Genomic DNA, 23,549 nt, shown 5'->3' on the forward strand with positions numbered 1-23,549 from the left:
GGAAGAAGTATGGATGGAGAAATCTGAATCAACAGACCCAGAAACAGATGAAGAAACAGAAACTTCAGGACAACAGACTTTGAAAAGATCTTCTGTTGCGAGAGAAAGGCGAAGGCCGGTTACACTTACTTATGATACCATGGGAGAACCAAGTAGGGTACCAAGAAGTTTTCATGCTAAACAGGTAGTGAAAACCATTGGCCAAGAGAAACAACCTGAATGGTACCTACCACCAGCATATTTTCTGGAGAACTGTGAGCAGATATAAAGACTATTTACCTTCAAAGCAATTGCACTGTTACGTTTACAATTAGTTTGTTTATTTGGAAATGTTTCTAGTTGTTTAGCGATAGAAACTGTGAGGTTACATGGTCATGTGGTCGTATTTAATGCAAAAATTAGACCTGACCAATCTCCACCTCATAAAATGAGGTTCAGATATTGTAGTAGCATTGTTATGCATGGTGGTCCAATACTACTTAGAACCAGTGCTAACATTGGCTCTTCTAGGTCTCTTAGCTAGCAACGGACCTAGAAGTAACTTGTGACATTTTATAGGAACATATGTCACAATGAGGCATTGACCTCTATTGGAGATATCACCACCAATTGATTGTTCTCAATTACTAAAGTACCTTAAGACAATCCACATAATTGCGGAAATGCGGAATGTCGAGGACGACATTAATTTAGTGGGGAAGAATGTGAGATATATACAGAAAGATCTACCACACAAAAATTTGGATATTACCTAGTGTCAGACTAGCAGTTTACAGGTCCTGTAATCTGACACTAGAGTGGGACCATGTATCTCAGAGGTGTGTTTCTGGTGGGACACTTATTGTAGTGCACCTCAGATAGCAAGAAGAAGGGAGGTCCTACTCTCCATATTGATGCATGTCCCTTATGATTACAGGTACAGTGATTAATTGCTGCAGCCATGTTGTTGTTATATTCTCATATTGTATTGTTCAGTATATGTTGATACAGTCACTGATGTTAGGAATGACTGAGAACTTGATGCTAATGTATAACTACTAGATAGTATGTAAGGACACTTATTGTAGTGCACCTCAGATAGCAAGAAGAAGGGAGGTCCTACTCTCCATATTGATGCATGTCCCTTATGATTACAGATAAGGTGAATAAAGAATATAAACCATACCCGTCCATTGTTCAGATCAGAACAACGGACAGCCAATGCTTGTGCAAACCTAGCCTAAGAGATACCCCTTACAGTCACTCCCCACTCTGGTTACTACACGAGGGTCTTGAATTCCCCAGTAGGGTATGTCACCGGAGATTTTTGGCAACGTTGGCAGTACAGGATTTCCGAGGGCCAAAATTAGGGCGGAAGCTCCTCGGAGTCAGCAAGCGTTAAATGAAGAGTCTTGTCTTTGTTCTTCCAAGACTCCAAACAGCACAATGAAGGAAATGAATGCCCCGATGCCTGGAGAATATCGACTGCAAATGTCATTAGTCATGTTAATGAAAAGCTTGTAATGAAGTGCCGTCTTGTCTCTTCCAATGAACCTTTATAAAATCTGGAGCGGCCTTGTTTTCTGCGTAACCTAAAAAAATAAGCGTCTTAGTGCGGATCCATCATGTTCATTAAATTACACAGAATGAGTGGATACCACAGGTCGACAGCCTTATCTACCCACCAGTGCTTCCTCTCTGCTGCTCCGGACATCTATAAGATACAGACCGAGATGTAGCAGAGCCGAATTTGCTATTTTATGCCATAGGGCAACAGTGTGAGGACAGAATGAGAAGGTTCAAAAAATTTGGGAAGATTTACCAAAATTGGTACAAGAGAAAAGTAGAGAAGTTAGTCAGGCAACCAATCAAAATCCAGGTCTCACCATGGGGACTGGAGTCAGTGTTGGATTGGCACATCAGAGTACCAGAGGATCTTCCATTGGGCCCAAACTCTGGGACTGGAGCCAGTGTTGGATTGGCACATCCGGGTACCAGAGGATCCTCCTGGGGGCCCAAACTCTGGGACTGGAGACAGTGTTGGATTGGCACATCAGAGTACCAGAGGATCTTCCATTGGGCCCAAACTCTGGGACTGGAGCCAGTGTTGGATTGGCACATCCGGGTACCAGAGGGTCCTCCTGGGGGCCCAAACTCTGGGACTGGAGACAGTGTTGGATTGGCACATCCGGGTACCAGAGGATCCTCCTGGGGGCCCAAACTCTGGGACTGGAGACAGTGTTGGATTGACATGTCAGGGTACCAGAGGATCCTCCTGGGGGCCCAAACTCTGGGACTGGAGACAGTGTTGGATTGACATGTCAGGGTACTAGAGAATCTTTCAAGGGGCCCAAACTCTGGGACTGGAGCCAGTGTTGGATTGGCATGTCAGGGTACCAGAGGATCCTCCTGGGGGCCCAAACTCTGGGACTGGAGCCAGTGTTGGATTGGCACATCCGGGTACCAGAGGATCCTCATGGGGGCCCAAACTCTGAGACTGGAGACAGTGTTGGATTGACATGTCAGGGCACCAGAGAAACTTCCAGGGGGCCCAAACTCTGGGAATGGACCCAGTGTTGGATTGGCACATACAGGTACCAGAGAATCTTCCAGGAGGCCCAAACTCTGGGGCTGGAGACAGTGTTGAATTGACATGTCAGGGTACCAGAGAATCTTCCAGGAGGCCCAAACTCTGGGACTGGAGCCAGTGTTGGATTGGCACATCCGGGTACCAGAGGATCCTCATGGGGGCCCAAACTCTGAGACTGGAGACAGTGTTGGATTGACATGTCAGGGTACTAGAGAATCTTTCAAGGGGCCCAAACTCTGGGACTGGAGCCAGTGTTGGATTGGCATGTCAGGGCACCAGAGAAACTTCCAGGGGGCCCAAACTCTGGGAATGGACCCAGTGTTGGATTGGCACATACAGGTACCAGAGAATCTTCCAGGAGGCCCAAACTCTGGGGCTGGAGACAGTGTTGAATTGACATGTCAGGGTACCAGAGAATCTTCCAGGAGGCCCAAACTCTGGGACTGGAGCCAGTGTTGGATTGGCATGTCAGGGTACCAGAGGATCCGAGAGGGAGCCCAAACTCTGGGACTGGAGCCAGTGTTGGATTGGCACGTCAGGGTACCAGAGGATCCTAAAGAGGGCCCAAATTCTAACACAATAATGGTCCAATAGAAGGAACCCAATTTAAAGCGTACTTTGGTCTACTTTCTAGAGTTAATGGAAGATGGGCCCCCATAACCATTATACCTGGTGGCCCCAAGGACCCTCAGTCTGAGGCTAACTGTAGATAGTGACATGTTTCAATAATCTGTCTGCTTTAAATTGGATTTAGTACATACTTGCCAACTCTCCCAAAACATCCAGAAGGTTCCTGCGAAAAGAGATGACCTGCCTGAGTCCCGGAAAGGGGACATATCTCCAGAGCTCGGAAGAATGTTCCCACGTACTCTAGGATCTTATGTTATGTGGGCATGTTATATAACGGAAGGGAGCTTTACTTTAAAGGGGTCATGGCTGCTCAAAATTTTTTGCCAAAATTCGGCAAAAATGTGCCCATTAACCTCAGGAGGTGCCGGGGCCAAGATATTTATCAAGGGTGTAGGGATGAGCAGGTTTGTAATAGGTAGTATCCAGGCTCATGGTTGACCAGGGTAGAAATGGTTAAATTCACTTTCCCACCCATTTTTCGATGGCTGGGGGGCCCATAAGGGCTAAGAATTTGTATATATATATTGGAACTCCAAATCCTCTTAATAGAGTTGTCCTTTTATTACAAAAATATGGCTGGTGTTTCCCTAAAACAGCGCCACACTGGTCAACATGTTGTGTATGGAATTGCAGCTCAATTTCATTTTGCTACATTGGAGCTGAACTGCAGTACCACACACAACCTGTGAACAGCAGTGGCACTGTTTCTTGGGGGAAAAAAAAGTTATTAGCTTAGAAGAGTATAAAAAGTAAGAAGATGAAGCGGCAACATTGTGTCCCCGGTACAAATCAGATCCCATAACTCCAAACTTCAGAGCGGCAGCGACGGGAAGTAACATTTGCTAATTGCTAATTTAATTAAACAGTCTTGTTCTGCACAGAGTTTTATGGTCGTACAATCTGCTCAGAAACACTCACGCAGGATTCTCTATTTGGCAGAACCCTTAAAATATGGATTCGATGGTCCAAAGCCAAAATGTGAATCATGGAGCCGTTAAATGTTCACAGTCCATCTCTGCTCCACTGAATGCTTAGTGATGGGGGATGTCAGCGCCTCACCCCCCCAACCCCCCCCCCCCCCCCCCCCCCGAGCACCGAGAATACCCCAAATACAGTATATCACATTATTATATGGCAGAACCTACAGAGACCATCAATAGTAGTCATAAGAGGGGAAGATAGAGACAGGAGATAGATAGATAGATAGATAGATAGATAGATAGATAGATAGAAAGATAGGATATAGATAGATAGATAGATAGATAGATAGGAGATAGATAGGAGATAGATAGATAGATAGATAGATAGATGATAGATCGATAGATAGATAGGGGATAGATAGATAGATAGATAGATAGATAGATAGATAGATAGATAGATAGATAGATAGGAGATAGATAGATAGATAGATAGATAGATAGATAGGAGATAGATAGATAGATAGATAGATAGGAGATAGATAGATAGATAGATAGATAGATAGATAGATAGGAGATAGATACATCGATAGGAGATAGATAGATAGATAGATAGATAGATAGATAGATAGATAGATAGATAGGAGATAGATAGATAGATAGATAGATAGGAGATAGATAGATAGATAGATAGATAGATAGATAGATAGATAGGAGATAGATAGATAGATAGATAGGAGATAGATAGATAGATAGATAGATAGATAGGAGATAGATACATCGATAGGAGATAGATAGATAGATAGATAGATAGATAGATAGATAGAAGATAGATAGATAGATAGATAGATAGATAGATAGATAGATAGGAGATAGATCGATAGATAGATAGGGGATAGATAGATAGATAGATAGATAGGAGATAGATAGATAGATAGGGGATAGATAGATAGATAGATAGATAGGAGATAGATAGATAGATAGATAGATAGATAGATAGATAGATAGGAGATAGATACATAGATAGGAGATAGATAGATAGATAGATAGATAGAAGATAGATAGATAGATAGATAGATAGATAGGAGATAGATCGATAGATAGATAGGGGATAGATAGATAGATAGATAGATAGATAGATAGATAGATAGATAGGAGATAGATAGATAGATAGATAGATAGATAGATAGATAGATAGAAGATAGATAGATAGATAGATAGATAGATAGGAGATAGATCGATAGATAGATAGGGGATAGATAGATAGATAGATAGATAGATAGATAGATAGATAGATAGATAGGAGATAGATACATAGATAGGAGATAGATAGATAGATAGATAGATAGATAGATAGATAGATAGGAGATAGATACATAGATAGGAGATAGATAGATAGATAGATAGATAGATAGATAGATAGATAGATAGGAGATAGATAGATAGATAGATAGGAGATAGATACATAGATAGGAGATGATAGATAGATAGATAGATAGATAGATAGATAGATAGATAGATAGATAGACAGTCTATAGGACAGTTGTTATCTATATACTGCAGGATATCTCCTCGCTGTCATTCATGGAGTGACTGTGAATATACGATGTGACCTCTAGCGGTGACTCACAATGTAATGTAAATGTCTCACGCTTGTAATCGAAGCATAAAGCAGAAAATTACTTGGAGTCGGTGATATAAGCCTAATATAATGAGAAGAAAAACACATCAGCTGTAACATCACCCGAAGCAGCGAACATGACAAACTCAGCTCCGCTGCTCCGGCGTCTCCATCCAGTCAATCACTTAGCTGGGAGCAATGGCCGCCTCCTCTGTGACTGACCTCACACCCTCCAGAAGTTATACAGTGGTAGTGAAGGTAAGACCACCATGATGGTTCATGTTCCTGAAGGGTCTCAGGATTGGCAGGATGTAAGAAGCCGTGACCATGGGCGGAAAGACATCCCAGAGAGGAGAACTACCTGGCCATCCTGAAGTGGCTGATAACAGCGGACAATAGACTGTACTCAGCTACACAGCACATGAACGAACACCAAAGACCAGACCCCGCACTTTCATAAACTTTATAAAAAAACATAATGATGGCGGTATCGGATATAAATGTCACGTACCTGGGCATGGGACATCTCCGACACTCTCCTTGCCGCCATGTTTATGGTTCCCCCCACCAATTTGCTGGTTGTCTGTAGGTTAATGGGGGCGGTCTGTGGGGGTTCGGCGCTGTTGGCCGCTGACGGCGCTGAGGCCGTAGCCGTTTTCTGCCCATTGAGGTGTGCAGTCACCATAGTGACGGGTGCTTTGGCCGGGACGACGGAGATGGCAATGCCCCCCTGACTGCTTGGTGCCTTGATGAGCGGGATGGGCTTGGCACTTTCCACAGGACAGCTCCGGACCGCCAGATTCTGCCAGGCAAAATGAGACACAGGGTAAAAAGAGAGGAAAAAAGAAACAGGGGTGAGATCAAGTAGCCACAATTCCCAGGGCCCTCCTACTTGTCTCTCCGCACCTCCCTCCGCACCACCTACCGGGGCCGGCGCTGCCAGTATCAGAGAGACCATCTGGCTCTGTGTGTATTAGGCTCTACATGCTCGCAGCAGAAGACGGGTGATTGAGGAAGCCGCCCCGCACCGAAGGAAGCCCCCCCTGATGAAACGACCCCAACCGGGCACATTTAGGGCACCGACTCTGATTCTCCGACATGAATATGGCTGCATTTATTTCTAACCACAAGGCTTTCTGTTCCTGTGTGAATCCAGCTGAGCTGCCTGCAGAGAGCACGAGCCTCGCAACCTGAAACATCCATCTCCCCGTGGTGCCATTGATTGCAGGAAACATAAGGAACATTTAGATTTTACTCTCATTGTAGGCCGAGATATGAGCCTGGTAAAGATTAGGGGGGAGGGTATACCACGTCTACAACTTTACCAGGGGAAAATCTAAATATTTTAAAATATTTTTACCTTATTTTATTATTCAGTATTATTTTTAGCATTTAATTTGTCAATTTTTCATTCTATTAATATAATGCGTTATTTATTTTACTATTATATTGTATAATTTACTGATATTATATTATATTATATTATTTCATTGTATTATTATATTGTATTATTTATTGGTTTTAATATATTGTGTTATTCATATTATTATATTCTATTATTTAATGGCATTATATTGCATTATTTTATTGTATTATTATTATTATATTACTCTATTATCTAATTGTCTTACTCTATATTTATATATTATATTGTATTCTTTCATTGTATTAGCATATAATATTATTTAATGACATTATTATATTCTATTATTTCACAGTAGTATATTGTATCATTGAATCCTAATTTTATATTGTATAATTTAATCATAATATTATATTGTGTTATTCAATTTCACTATTATATTGTAGTCTAATTTAGCATCAGTTTATTATTTAACATTATTATGTTGTTGTTGTTGTTATTATTATTATTATTATTATTATTGTATTATTATTACATTATTATCATCATTGTATATTATTATTATTATTATTATTATTATTGTATTATATTATTATTATTATTATTATTATTATATTATATTATTATTATTATGATTGTATTATTATTATATTATTATTATTTTATTATTACTATTATTATTATTATATTATTGTATTATATTATTATTATGATTGTATTATTATTATATTATTATTATTTTATTATTATTATTATTATTATTATTATTATTATTATTCTTTTACATTATTATTTATTTATTTTTAACATTTCGTCTTTCTTCATTTATTTTTCTTTCGACTTAAATTTTCCCTTAACTTTTTTTTAAATTTTAAATATTTAAATCCGTTAGCAAAAATTCAATTCTAGGTCAATATTTGGATTCTGTTCCTCAATTGAAACTACAATTTTGTAGATCCCTAATGGATTGTGAATATATATACTATACAACAGAAAAATGTCCTGTTTACCAATTCATTAAAAGATTTTTATTCAATTTATTTAAAAATATTTTATTATTATTATTATTATTATTATTATTATTATTATTATTATTTTATTATTATTATTATTATTAGTTTATTGGATTTATATATTTATATTTTTCTAGGTATTTTTTAGCTGAAATACAAACTTTTTGTCCCTGTCTGTGCTTTGTTAACCTCATTATAAGATGATAAATAATTCAAATTAATGATCATACAATGTACAAATGAGTCGATGATATTCTAGTCTCAATGGGCAACTTATAAAGGCGAGATTTTTCGACTCTTATATTTTTTTTTTTACATGTGATGAGTTGTATTTTTTATCATTACCCATCACAGGGCACATTGTACACAACAGCAGGGGGCAGCGCGCCTGATTACACCGCCGATGACCAAAGACTTTCCAGGCTCTGACTTGTAATTCAGGAATTGTGAGAAATGACTACAAACATAGAAAACATAGAAAAGCTAGAAGAGCTCTTAGTATACGTCTCTCTCTATATATAATATTGTACTGTTGTATATACAGTATATACGGTACGGTCCTTACACTTCCTATATACATCCATATGCAACGATACATCACTATATGGTAATATTGATAGCGGACAAGGAAAGATTACAAAATGAGGATCCTCTCAAGAACCTTCCGGAAAGGAAGTCCTAGCGCCCCCATTCAATCCTCATAACTCAAGTCCAATTTCCTTCTGTACTGAGGTTGCAGGACCCATGGACCCCCCATACCTGAGGAGGACCTTACCCCCATTAAAATGGTGACGAGACTAGAGTGATTCACAGCAAAGTAAGACCCTGACCTCAATACAGGTGGACCGACTCTCAAAAATTGTTAGGAATGTTAACCCAGATTGACCCCATTTTCACCCTTATGGATCCCCCTCACTTATATATCTCGTCATTGCAACATAGACCCTCAAAACTACCCTAAAATATCTTCCCAGGCCTTGTCAATTTCTCACTTTACCTATAGTCTTAGACAGTAAATGGCCATAGATGTTAAAGAGGTTGTCCAGGATTCACTACACATAGCTACAGCGCCTCATCTGTCCACAGATGGTATTGCAGCTCAGTGCTATTTACTTAAATGGAGCTGAGTTGCAATACCAGCCGAAACCTATGGACAGATGTGGCGCTGTTTCTGGAAGAAAGCAGTCACGTTTTTTCAATTCTGTAGAACCTTCTCCAAGGGCTGTTGGCCAATCCCCTAAACAAGAGAAGCTGAAGGAGCTGAAGAATACAATAGATTAGAAAACTCTAAAGGTAGCCATATACCTTCAATAACCCACATACACATGCACGCCCCTCTTCTTAAAGGAATTTTTTAAAACTTGCATACTAGTGACCTATCATTAGGGGTCAGACACCTGGAATCCCTACCGATCAACTGTTTGAAGAGGCTCAATCCCTAGTATATGTGATTACTAGAGTTCTGACAGCTGGGACCCCCACCGATCAGCTGTTTGAACAATAGAGGTCTAATATCTGGTACCCCCACTGATCAGCGGCTTGAAGAGGCTCATTCCTTAGTATATGTGATCACTAGAGATCTAACAGCTGGGACCCCCACCGATCAGTTCTTTGAAGAGAATCTGTCCTTAGTATATGTGATCACTAAAGGTCTGACAGCTGGGACCCCCACTGATCAGCGGTTTGAAGAGGCTCAATCCTTAGTATATGTGATCACTAGAGATCTAACAGATGGGACCCCCACCGATCAGCTCTTTGAATAGGCTCAGTCCTTAGTATATGTGATCACTAAAGGTCTGACAGCAGGGACCCCCACTGATCAGCGGTTTGAAGAGGCTCAATCCTTAGTATATGTGATCACTAGAGGTATGACACCTAGGACCCCCACCGATCAGCTCTTTGAATAGGCTCAGTCCTTAGTATATGTGATCACTAAAGGTCTGACAGCTGGGACCCCCACTGATCAGCGGTTTGAAGAGGCTCAATCCTTAGTATATGTGATCACTAGAGGTCTGACACCTAGGACCCCCACCGATCAGCTCTTTGAAGAGGCTCAGTCTTTAGTATATATGATCACTAAAGGTCTGACAGCTGGGACCCCCACTGATCAGCGGTTTGAAGAGGCTCAATCCTTAATATATGTGATCACTAGAGGTCTGACACCTAGGACCCCCACCGATCAGCTCTTTGAAGAGGCTCAGTCTTTAGTATATGTGATCACTAGAGATCTAACAGATGAGACCCCCACCGATCAGCAGTTTGAAGAGGCTCAATCCTTAATATATGTGATCAATAGAGGTCTGACACCTGGGACCCCCACCGATCAGCTGTTTGAGGAGGCTCAGGACCACCCACCTGACAGTAGACAGCTTAGTTAGCATATCGGTTGTTGGACGTAAAAGCACTGACTACTAGGGAATGGTGGAGGCTAGAGAAAAAATTCCAACTGTACCGGAATTAGTGGAGCGGCAACTATTGAAGGTTGCAAAGAGCTGGAGGTGGTGGAGGGTCCCCTTTAAGTTGAGGCAAACTGTAAACTTCAAAGGACTATCTGGATTCCCATAGATGCTAGCATGTTGATGGATCAGAATTGGAAGGATCCACCGATTAAAATCTAAGGTCCATCGCCAGTTTTAATGAAATCCTTCAAGCAGGTCTTTTATGTAGCCATTAATATTCTTCTGGATGTAGTGCGCCCGCCGCTCAGGCAGAATTGATGGGTTTTATCTGGTTATAAATGGGCACTTGAGATGTATATGTAAGCGATCAAACAGTCTTTTGCTTGTGGGAGCAAATAATCATCCGAACACAAAACAATCCAACACAAAGCAGGTAACGCACAGACACACAATGGTCACGTAGGCCAGACCTTCGCCAGTGTCGCCCAGTTAACCGTTTGGAGTGCTCCGGTAAATTGGTGTAATAAAGAACCTTCAATATTGAGATTCCCCCATTGTAAACATACAGGAAGCAATTACGGCCTTGTTGTATAAAACAGTCAGAAAAAGAAGAAATTGGTGGAAATTTTTTAAAAAATAAGCAAATAAAATTTAAGAAGTCGGAAATTATGAAATTAGTTAAAATATTGGTCTTTTTGTGATTTCATATTAAAAATTGTCCTCATTATACATTGTAATGCATTTGACATGGTACTGGAATGAACGCTCGGAGCAGCTGCCAATTCCTATCTGCCACGTGGCACCGAGGAGACAATCTGTTCTACGGGCAGCAAAGAAATTTCAACTCAAAATTGCCTAATTTCCAAAAAAAACCCTCATTTTGTGAATATTTGTGAGGTTCGTCCATCTTTACAGCTTGGGTTAAAGAATCCTGACATCGGTAAACTCCATGGGACCACCAAGGCCCAAGCCACAAGCCTGAGTGGTCCCAATGATGTCATCCAAGAATCTGGAAGAAGACCCTGAGGGAGCAGTGAACACCTCAAGGTTGTCCAGAAGAGGTGAGTAGAAGTGTATGTTATGTTTTGAAACCTCCCCTCAACCTCTACTAATTATACTCTGGGGTCTAAAGATATGGTTTGTGGGTGGCGAACCCCATATGTTTCGGGGTTGGGGTTGGGAACCTAGAACGTTTAGCAACTTCAGGATGAATCTGGTTCTCTCCAAGGACACAAGGTAAGGTGCACTTTATGCCCAGAACAAGAGCAGCCCATGACACAAATTGTATGGCAAAATTTTCCAGGGACTAGATTTTTTCCATGGTCTTCAATGTGATGTTGTTGCACTGTTGAGGAGACCATAGACATTAGATTTCAGTAGGACCATCGAATACATAACGCATATGGGTGTCACGGACTATTAGGTTTGTTGGATTACAACATGTCCAATGTTTTTAGGCAGTGCCCAAGGGTCATCTGAAAGGTATGGTCAACTTAACTGAATGCACAAAACTTTCATTAACGATGAGTTGTGATAAACAAATTTTTATGCCATAGAATTAGGGAAGTGAATTCCCAAAATTATCATGAGTGAATTGGTGTTCGCAATTTGGTGGAGAATGCGGGCATACGAAGACATCATGAAAAGGTGATAAAGAGTATACAAGAAATTGGAAGGCGATGCTAAGATACAGTAGGCTGAGATGTGTCAAGGTTGAGGTATGATTATGGTAAAGTACAGTACTGTGCAAAATTTTTAGGTAGGTGTGTATAAAATGATCCATAGTAGGAAGGATTTCAGAAATAGAAGCGTTAATAGTTTATTTTTGTCAATTAACAAAATGCAGTGAATGAAAATGTAAATCCTATCAATATTTGGTTTGACCTTTGCCCTTTACTTGCAGACAGTTTTTGGCAGAACTGGGCAGTGAGGTTGTTTCCGCTGCCATTTTGGAGAACTAAGCACAGATCTTCTGTGGACATAGGCTTGCTCCAATACTTCTGTCTCCTCATGTCATCCCAGACAGACTGGATGATGTTGAGATCTATATGGATATGGATATCTATATAGATGTTGGACTATATCAGCGGGGGCCGGATTATCACTTCCAGGACTCTTCCTCCAAAGCGCAAAGATCACACCAAATATCGATTAGATTTTCTTCTATTTCTGAACACATTCTTACATTGAAGCAATTTTCTTCACACCTGTCTAAAACTTTTGCAGAGCACCATGGCTTCCTCCCAGGGGTGAACCTACCTTTTCTGCCGCCCGAGGCGGACGACAGAAAGCCGCCCTCCCCCCCCCCCTCCCCGGGAGGCGGCAGAGCGGAGGGGGCATGGCAGAGCGGCGTTAGCAGGCAGAGAGCAGGCAGGGAGAGGACCTGCTCTCTGCCTGAGCGTGAGGGGAGGCCGCTGGAGCAGCACTGCGTCCACAGGGCCTCCCCAATCCACTGCTCAGTGACGGTGACACTTAGGGCTCGTTCACATCTGCGTTGTAGGGTCCTTATTGCAGGTTTCCGTTTCCTGCATAAAACAGATGCAGGAGACGGAAGCCTGCAGGAGACTTTCTCACCCATTCATTTGAATGGGTGAGAAAGCTGTCCGGCCGTGCGCGGCAGTGAGCGTTTTGCGCTCTCCGCCGCGAAACCGGGTTTTATAATCCGGACACAGAGTCGGACATGTACTACTCTGTGTCCGGATAAAAAAATCCGGTTTCGCGGCGGAGAGCCTAAAACGCTCACCGCCGCGCACGGCCGGACCCGGTCTATGGTTTCCGTCTTCTGCCATGCAGAAGACGGAAACCATAGTACGGAGACCCTGAACGCAGGTGTGAACCCAGCGTAAGCCAGTCCAGGACAGCTTGTACTGGACTGGCATAGGTAAGCAAAAATGCCGCCCTCCCCGGGGCCCTGGCATAGCGCCGCCTGAAGCAGTCGCTTCAGGTCACCTCATGGAAGGTGCGGCGCTGCTTCCTCCATTTTGAAGTCTTCAAAATCTCTATAATTTGTGGCTTAGACCTATAGTTGGAGATCTCCTTTAATTGCTATTGACCATGCAATACCTTGAATTTCTTGGGCTTGTTTTTCCATTAAAGTCCAGGAAGAAAGATCTGGATGTTACTGTAACTACATCTCAACAAAAACCTGCAAATCAATATTGTCCTCTTTTTATCGAGTGCCTTCATTACGGAGCTGCACAACACCAGTCACTGCTATTGTTTTCACAAGATGTCAATGATTATAGAAAACAGTGGCCTGACGCAGATGACAAAAGACCCTACACTCTTTAATCTGTCTGATTTCTATCTCTTTGAGATGCTCCTCACATCAGCACCATACGACTTCTATTCCGATGAGTTATGGCCTCAGTAGCTTTCAAAAATGATGCTATTAACTCTTTATTTATTATGGAAACAGTACCCTTGAGAACCTCGACAAAGGCCTCTCACCTAGTCAACCAGTGCCCATACCGATGAGGGACAAAACTCCAAAACAAAATTGTCTACAAATGGTGGAGACTTGTCTAAAATCTCTAGTTATATCAAGGGGTCAAACAATATTTAACCAGTTGGCATTGCCTATAAGATCTCGAAGAACATCTGGATCTCTTCAAGGAGAAAGCAATACCACCCCAAGAGCTTGGTGCTCATACATAGCCAGGACTTGTTTGGACAGCTGTTCTTCATCTACCCAGTCAAGTGCAGGATGAAGCATGGAGGTCTCTGGACCTATGGAGAGGTTTGCCCACCACTTAAATGGAACATACCAGGGCTCTTTTGGGCACCAAACCAACGAAAAATTCTTTCCATTGGGTGGTCTTAACCTATAGGGGTCTCTTTTATTACTAAAAGCACCACCATAAGTAACATACAAGTAAGGGGTAAGTTGACCTTTTCCCTACAAGGAAAGGGGTCAAGAGTGGGACTCTACTGTATCAGAAATAGGGCGCGATATGAACTACATCCATCTTGACTCTTCTTATGGACTCTCACAACTCTATGTATGCACCTGCCCACCATCCTAGATGAGTTTTTTTGGTTTATTTTTGAAAATTCTTCTAATTTCATCAAATTTGTATTAATACCAGAATTTAATCATGATCCATTTATGGAAAAATATTCAGGGAATCGGATTAGATCCAGGATGAGAATGCCATTTGACCAAGAGCTAAACTCAAGTGTCTCCTAGCCTAGTAGGTGACAACCTGTTTAGGCCAAATGGGACTCATCTTGGGCAAAATGGGCACCCACTATGGTTCCAGTTTTCTCAAAGACTACATAGATATAGATTATAAGGTATACTTGTGGTCTAGATAAGAGGCGGTAGATACCAAAAGGTTGTCTCTTGACTCTACTAACAAGCAGAGGTTATGTGTGATGTTTTGGACCTTCTAAGGACATCTAGAGATCTTCTTTTTTTTCAGAATCTCTTTTAAACTAAAAGAAGATGGTAATAGAAGCAAAAAATTGGAATGGTTTAAGGAAGGAGATATCAATTGAGCATGTGGGGTTGGCAAGAAGAAGGAAAGACTCTTTACGATCAACATGTGAGAGACCAACTCCGAGAACTCCGAGAACTCCTTCACGTTACTCTAGTAACACAGTTGAACTCATGGTGAGAGCCTCTTATCTAAGCAAACCTCCAGTGTCTTCATTCTGTACAGTAATAATTAGAAACTTCTGAGAAATATTTACTCCCTCAGACCAGATACTGCCATGATCGAGCTTCCTACACAATGCCTTCGAAAAAAAAAAGTGCTCTTGAAGGCAGTTTTATGTAACACTTAGAATGAATGGAAACACATCCTATGTTACTATAGCTCTCCCCGGAGAGAACACAGAATCAATTCATTCCGGCAGTGGAAAAAAGCGCGTAAGCCATCTCAGAAAATATTCAACTAGGATGAGTCGGCTCGGTTATATTTAGATTTAAAAAACCTAAATGTTCCCTTAGGTTATTAAAGTTTATCTTACCTTTTGAGGCCTACACTTCATGGGTGTCTTCAAGTTCCTGGGCCATGCTAACAGATCTGCTCTCGGTTGAGTGTTTTTGGAACCCACCAAGAATAGGTAGTCATATACACTGGTGACTCGAACAAACCACCACTTCTGGTATGCTACTTGACCCAACTCCAGGAAGACCAACATTGGTGGACAAAACCATCTCACCCTGAAGGTACTACAGGTAGTTTCTTCAAAAGGTTTTCTCCTTGAGTTTTTCAAAAATAATCTAGTGGTCTCTAATGATTTTGTGGGCTTTGGAAGAATTTATGGAAGAATGTACGACATCATGAAGGTAGTATGGATTGGTGTAGTCGGAAGACTCTCAAAATCATGTGTTTTGGTTCTTCATTTTGATGATCTCTACTTACTGACCTAACCATGTAATTTTTTACTTTGACAACGATCTAAAATGATCTGTTCACATAAGCTGACCATCGATTTGCAATGTTAGGTCATGGTCATTCGTTGTCAGAGTTAATGAGTTGTCCTTGTGACCTGTTGGGACATCCTTGAGATGATAAGGAACACCTAAAAGATTGAGGTCCTCTTAAAAGATTCTGCCAAATATCCAGAACAGTAAACCCTCATTACCATACGTTTAATTGTATCTCCAGCTGGTCCATCTTACATGGACAACATCTCGAAATCTTAGACTGGATACACAAGAACTTTAGTTGATCCAAACTATGATCTGGCCCCACCAAAACTAAATACCCTAAACACCAAAAACAGCCCAAAGGAAGGAAGCTTAAGGAAGCCAATTTATATAAAGGACCATGGTGTGGCCCAACATTAGGCTCGGGGGAGAAGGACACGAAGCAGAAGAGCGAGTTAAAATATCAATCTGAGGATCTTTGGGCCCACCAGACAAATAGATTCTGGAGGCCAAACTCAAGAAATTCCTAGGAAACAGGCGGTAGTACCCTTCAAATTTGGGTCTTCTGCTGAACGATGACTGTGTTGGAGACTGTGGTCCTCTGGTGGGCCAGTCTGACACTGTACATAGCAGACCCGAATTTGTGAGGAACCATTTCATCACCATAAATCCAATACATAATGAGAAGTTCTGCAACTTTTTGACTGTATGTGGATTTCAGTTGTCTTTGTTTTGTCAGTGAATGGGAACATGATTCTGCCCCAATATTTTGTTACACTGTACCAGCGCAGGTAAAATGAATCAGTCTATTTACATAGAACTAACCTAATAATGTAAGTGAGTTGGGCTAAATGACAAACTCAGCTCTGCTACATCTGAAACTCCAAACTACCTTGTAAATCAGTCACAAGTTTTATCCGGCACAGTTAGGCCCAACTTATGGTGGTTTTTCTTGCTTTCTGTAGATAATTGGGAACCCGGGTCCATCTGCCAGAATGTTTGCCGGCCCCTCCTTTAGACCATTTGTATTAGCAGCCAGCTGTTCCTTTTTCTGACTCTCCCCCAATTACAATCTGAAGTGGGACGGATCAAAGAGAAAGGGGATAGGACACGACAGCCCCCCTGACAATATCCTCTGGCATCCATCTTTTTCCACACAAAGCAATGAGTTGTAACAAGCCAAACAAGCTTCACAAAGTCCAGGATAACAGGAAGGGAGTCACGGAAAGTCATAGATAAAATAATAAAATGGTGGCATGAAGTAGATTGTAATTATATACTATGTAATGTTATACTAGAAATAGACAGAAATATAGATAGGAGATAGATAGATAGATAGATAGATAGATAGATAGATAGGAAGATAGATAGATAGATAGATAGATAGATAGATAGATAGATAGATGATAGATAGATAGATAGATAGATAGATAGATAGGAGATAGATAGATGATAGATAGATAGATAGATAGATAGATAGATAGATAGATAGATGATAGATAGATAGATAGATAGATAGATAGATAGATAGATAGGAGATAGATAGATAGATAGATAGATAGATAGATAGATAGATAGATAGATAGGAGATAGATAGATAGGAGATAGATAGATAGATAGATAGATAGATGATAGATAGATAGATAGATAGATAGATAGATAATAGATAGATTGATAGATAGATAGATAGATAGATAGATAGATAGATCAGATGTATTTGTCATGCAGTGTCCTCTCGGATTCTCTGTGCACTATATGGCGGGTTCTTCTCTGCGCTGTCATGAAATATTCCTCATTTACGCTACGTTTTATATAATACAATTACACGTTCTTACTATTACTCGGGTCCTCGGGGGATTCATCTCCAGTCATTTCTCTCTGAGATGAGTAAGTGAATCCCGAGCAGCTCAACATCACACCAGAAAGTCTACCGCCTCATACACATACAGGTAGGGCAGATTGTGGTGAGGCAAAAAGGGCAACTGCAGCAAATCAGGGGACATTCACCACCCAAAGCCAGGTCTGACTACAGCAACAGACTGCAGAATCTAAGGCCTGAGAACTCTTATCTGACTAGCATTATTTGGGCACTGTAGTAAGGACTTGGGTGAGTGTTCTTTGGGACTGTATGGCGGTATTATTTAAGCACTATATGAGACTATTATATAGTCACTGTAGTTCTATTATTTAGGCAAGAGGATGCACAATAGTGTTATCTGGGCTCTGCTGTGGTGCTCATGGTAGTGTTATTTGTGCACTATTTGGGTGCCCATTATGGTACCTATATTTATACGTTATAGCCATGTTATTTGAGCATGGAGTAACAGTAATTTTGGACACTGACTATTACTGGTTTTGGTATTATATGGTCATACTTTGCTGTCATGTGTAGGGTATGGTATTATTATATTTAGGGACTATATGAGGCCACATTTTGACCGTTATACTATACTATATTAATTTGGCGATCTAATGATGGCATTGTATGCAGTATTATTACATCACTACGCTACACTATGTTTGGAAACTGCCAGCTGTATGACAGTGATGGAGCAGCTGTTAGAGCACTATGTGGTACCATTATATGTATAGACAGGTTATAGCACTGTTATTAAAACACTATATGGTACCATTATATGTATAGACATGCTATTAAAACACTATATGGTACCATTATATGTATAGACATGTTATGGCGCTGTTATTAAAACACTATGTGGTACCATTATATGTATAGACATGTTATAGCGCTGTTATTAAAACACTACATGGCACCATTATATGTATAGACATGTTATGGCGCTGTTATTAAAACACTATATGGTACCATTATATGTATAGACATGTTATGGCGCTGTTATTAAAACACTATATGGTACCATTATATGTATAGACATGTTATGGCGCTGTTATTAAAACACTATATGGTACCATTATATGTATAGACATGTTATGGCGCTGTTATTAAAACACTATATGGTACCATTATATGTATAGACATGTTATGGCGCTGTTATTAAAACACTATATGGTACCATTATATGTATAGACATGTTATGACGCTGTTATTAAAACACTATATGGTACCATTATATGTATAGACATGTTATGGCGCTGTTATTAAAACACTATATGGTACCATTATATGTATAGACATGTTATGGCGCTGTTATTAAAACACTATATGCTACCATTATATTTATAGACATGTTATGGCGCTGTTATTTGAGCACAATATGGCACCATTATATGTATAGACATGTTATAGCGCTGTTATTTGAGCACAATATGGTACCATTCTATCTATGGACATGTTATGGTTTTGTTATTTGAGCAATTATATGGTACTATTGTATGTATGGACATATTATGGCCCTGTTGTTAGCGCACTATGTCTTGACATTCTATATAAGGACATATTATGGCGCTGATATTTGAGTACTTATGTGGTAGTATTGTATGGACATGCCATAGCATTGTTATATGGGCATTGTAAGGCGGTATCATTTTGGACCTTGAATAGCGGTATAATTTGAAAGCATATTTTTAATGCTTATGTTTTTTAGCACCCCCTACAGACTGCTGCAGAATTTTTGCTTGTTTGCCTGGATAGATATAGCAGAGCTGAGTTTGTCCTTGGCACAATTTGTTATGAATACGTATACACCAGGCTTGTTTATATGTCCATTATATGGAGTAGCAGGGAGCAGATACGGCCGTGTCTGCCAGCTCAGCTCTGCTTCATCCCTGTCTATGCTTGAAGAAACAACATGTTTAAAATACTAAGAAATGTTAGAACTACCTGGAGGCTTTATGACGGCTCTAAAACTTGATATTTAGAAGGAAATAAAAGTCTATTGTGCTGCGAACCATATTGTAGTATTTATCCCAGGCTGGAGCGAACGTGAGCGCGGAGTAAGCAGAGTGGTTAAGACTTACAGCTCGGCCCCGATAAGCAATATATACAACGCCTGCAATGCTGGATCAACCCTGCCATCTCCTGGCGCGGAGCAGACACACCGCACATCCCCACAACTATTCCACATCTGTATACTGAACCTGTACAAATATCACTGTTGTCAACCGGTCTATTAGTGAACACAGCGACGAGGCGCAGAGGTAGCAGAGCCGACTTGTCACTTAGCTCTTTTTATCAGTCACGGGTTCACATAATGCATAACACATGTCCCAAACATAACCAGAATGTGCCTACTGACAAACTCAACTCTGCTGTACCTAGACCTGGAATAGTAGTGTTAGAGGGGACACTGCATGGATCACTACAACCCGACCAAGAGCCATTGTGACTATGATACATTGATGAACTGACTTAGGCCTAGAGTTTCCGTTCTCCTCCATTCACATCCAAAGTAAAAATACAAAAGTTAAAGGTTTTTTTCTGTTTAGCTGCATCTATAAGGTCATGTGACAACGTAGCAACTATGTATCTACAAGTGGATCTCCCACAATGCAACTCCCACAATCCACCGCCAACAATGCACCTCCTACAATGCAACTCCCGCAATGCACCTCCCACAATGCACCTCCTACAATGCAACTCCCGCAATGCATTTCCCACAATGCACCTCCTACAATGCACCTCCTACAATGCAACTCCCGCAATGCACCTCCCACAATGCACCTCCTACAATGCAACTCCTGCAATGCACCTCCCGCAATGCACCTCCTACAATGCACCTCCCACAATGCACCTCCTACAATGCACCTCCCACAATGCACCTCCTACAATGCACCTCCCACAATGTAACTCCCATAATACACCTCCCACAATGCACTTCCCACAATGCACCTCCCACAATGTAACTCCCATAATGCACCTCCTACAATGCACCTCCTATAATGCACTTCCCACAACACACCTCCCACAATGTAACTCCCATAATGCAACTCCCACAATGCACTTCCCACAATGCACCTCCTACAATGCACCTCCCACAATGTAATTCCCATAATGCACCTCCCACAATGTAATTCCCATAATGCACCTCCCACAATGTAATTCCCATAATGCACCTCCCACAATGCACAGCTTTAGGCCTGAATACAGAAGAAAACATCATCAACTTTAAAGGAACCTGTCAGGTCAATTTAGCACACTAAAACATCCACCGGTCCTTATGGGATTAACGTCCCAAATCTCCCTGTTTCAAAGTCATCGAATCACTTCTATGGAGCTTCCGAAATCGCAATATCTAGAAGCTCTATAGAAGCGAATTTGCAACCGCTTCCTTCATAGGGAGGACTTTTGGGCCCCCATTCTCTTGATATCTGGGGGTCCCATTTATCTCCTATCTTGTCTCTATAATAGCAAAACACTTTTAATATCTTGAAACCACAAAAATACTGGCACATGGACATAGAGTTCATTGATAAAATTCTCTCTGCCTGCAGCCACCACTAGAGGGAGCTTATGAGTTTACTGCATACTGTTTATTATAGAGTTCAATGTATAAACAGTAGGCAGGAAGTTCTTGAGCTCCCACTAGTGGTGACCACAGGTAGTCCATCTTGTCTTATCTCCCTTTATGTTTATGCAACAGATTTGGTGCATTGCATCAAAAAAACAAGGCTCAAACCACTATTATGATATGGTCAGAAATGACTTAAGCCCTATTCAGACATGATACGGACATTCCCTTTAAGACACTTTTATTCCATATACTTTGGGAAGTCAGTCGTTTATCCCAGAACCAGACTCTTACTCTTCAGATACAAGTTACGAGTATAGTCTGCCGAGAAAGGGGGGGGGACGGGACGGAAAAGAGGGGTTAAAAAAAAAGTAGGGTGAATAAATTACTATGTGTAACTCCATCTGCAAACGGTTTCTCCTGATCTGCAATGTAATAATACGTGTTGCTAAGCTGCAAGCTGTTAGAGAAGTTCATTAAAGGACATTTTCCACAAAGCTGCCAGACATTGAGGAACTAAAGACTGAATATTGGGATCCTCTTTTTGTAGTAAAACTTCCCTAAGGAGAGGGTTCACTTACTTTTTGCAAAAATATTAAATTGGTTGTTAAATATGTAACAGGGCGCCTTGTTAGCGATGGCTTCCTGTGGGAATACATTGAGCCGAGATGGTTCTTTCATGACACACCTACGCTCTCCCGTTCATTGAAGTCAAGGATTCGAACGTATGACCATTGATAGAATAATACCGCACGTCCCTCCATTGAATTCGTAACGTGACCGTGGTTTTTGTACGGCAGGATGCGGATAAGAAAAAAAGATTTGTTTGATGCAGTGTGGTTTTTGTGCAATGAGAGTGGCTTGTGACGGAAGAACAAGGTTAATAAAGTTTTCTTTTTTTAAAAAAAAATGCAAATTTTTGTTTTGCTGCAAATTTTTTGGCTCATCTAGGGCAGTGGTTTTCAGACATGTGGTTCTCCAACTGTTGTAAATGTAATATTCCCAGCATGTCTTGACAGTAAAGTGCTGACAATGTGATTTAGTGAATAGGCAGGGGCAAAAGGAGAGTTATTTGAGGCCTGGGGAAAGATCTTCTTGGGACCTTTTCTAAAAAAAAAAAAAACTTTTGAACTGGGTTAAATGGGGCCTTTGAGCAGATTTTATGTTCACAATCACAAGGCCCCTGACTCAAAGGCTGCAGATGATAGGCCACAGTCATTGCACAAGCGGTCATATTTCTCTGATACGTGGACCAAATGTAATCCAGCATTTTTGCTCTTGTAAAATGTAAGACCACCAAGAACTAAGCTTCTACAAAGTGTATGACCATAAAGAACTGTGCTTCTACAAATAGTAAGACCATCAAGAGGTGTGCCTCCACAAAGAGTAAGACAACCAAGAACTGTGCTTCTTCAAAGAGTAAGATGACCACGAATTGTGCCTCTACAAAGAGTTAGACCACCAAGAACTGTGCCTATATAAAGAGTAATACCGTCAAGAACTAAGCCTCTACAAAGAGTAAGACCACAAAGAACTGTGCCTCTACAAAGAGCTGTACCTCTACAAAGAGTAAGACCACTAAGAACTGTGCCTATATAAAGAGCAAGACCGCGCCAAGAACTGAGCCTCTACAAAGACCAAGACCGCCAAGAACTGTGCTTCTACAAAGAGTAAGATGACCACGAATTGTGTCACTACAGAGTTAGACCACCAAGAACTGTGCCTATATAAAGAGTAATACCGCCAAGAACTAAGCCTCTACAAAGAGTAAGACCAACAACAACAAAGCCACTACAAAGAGTATGACCACAAAGAACTGTGATTCTACAAAGAGTAAGACCACAAAGAGGTGTACCTCTACAAAGAGTAAGACCATCAAGAGGTGTGCCTCCACAAAGAGTAAGACCACCAAGAGCTGTGCTTCTACAAAGAGTAAGACCACCAAAAGCTGTACCTCTACAAAGAGTAAGACCACCAAGAGCTGTGCCTACATAAAGAGCAAGCCTGCCAAGAACTGAGCCTCTACAAAGAGTAAGACCACCTAGAATGGTGCCTCGATAAAGATTAAGACTACCAAGAACTGTGCTTCTACAAAGAGTGAGGTGACCACGAATTGTGCCTCTAGAAAGAGTTAGACCACCAAGAACTGTGCCTATATAAAGAGTAATACCGCCAAGGCCTGAGCCTCTACAAAAAGTAAGACCACCAACAACTGTTCCTCTATAAAG

General features: G+C 41.0%; 1 protein-coding gene across 2 annotated transcripts in view; it reads right to left on the bottom strand.

Annotated features, from left to right (window-relative positions):
* PHF21B (PHD finger protein 21B) overlaps positions 1-23,549 on the bottom strand; it is a 95,985-nt gene that overhangs the window by 51,728 nt on the left and 20,708 nt on the right. For both annotated transcript variants that reach the window (XM_075275143.1, XM_075275142.1), the window contains exon 2: positions 6,249-6,539. In XM_075275143.1, the coding sequence (XP_075131244.1) occupies positions 6,249-6,539 (291 nt within the window). The remainder of the gene's footprint in view (positions 1-6,248; positions 6,540-23,549) is intronic.

Source organism: Leptodactylus fuscus, chromosome 5 (genome assembly GCF_031893055.1).
Source record: "Leptodactylus fuscus isolate aLepFus1 chromosome 5, aLepFus1.hap2, whole genome shotgun sequence".
Taxonomy (NCBI): domain Eukaryota; kingdom Metazoa; phylum Chordata; class Amphibia; order Anura; family Leptodactylidae; genus Leptodactylus; species Leptodactylus fuscus.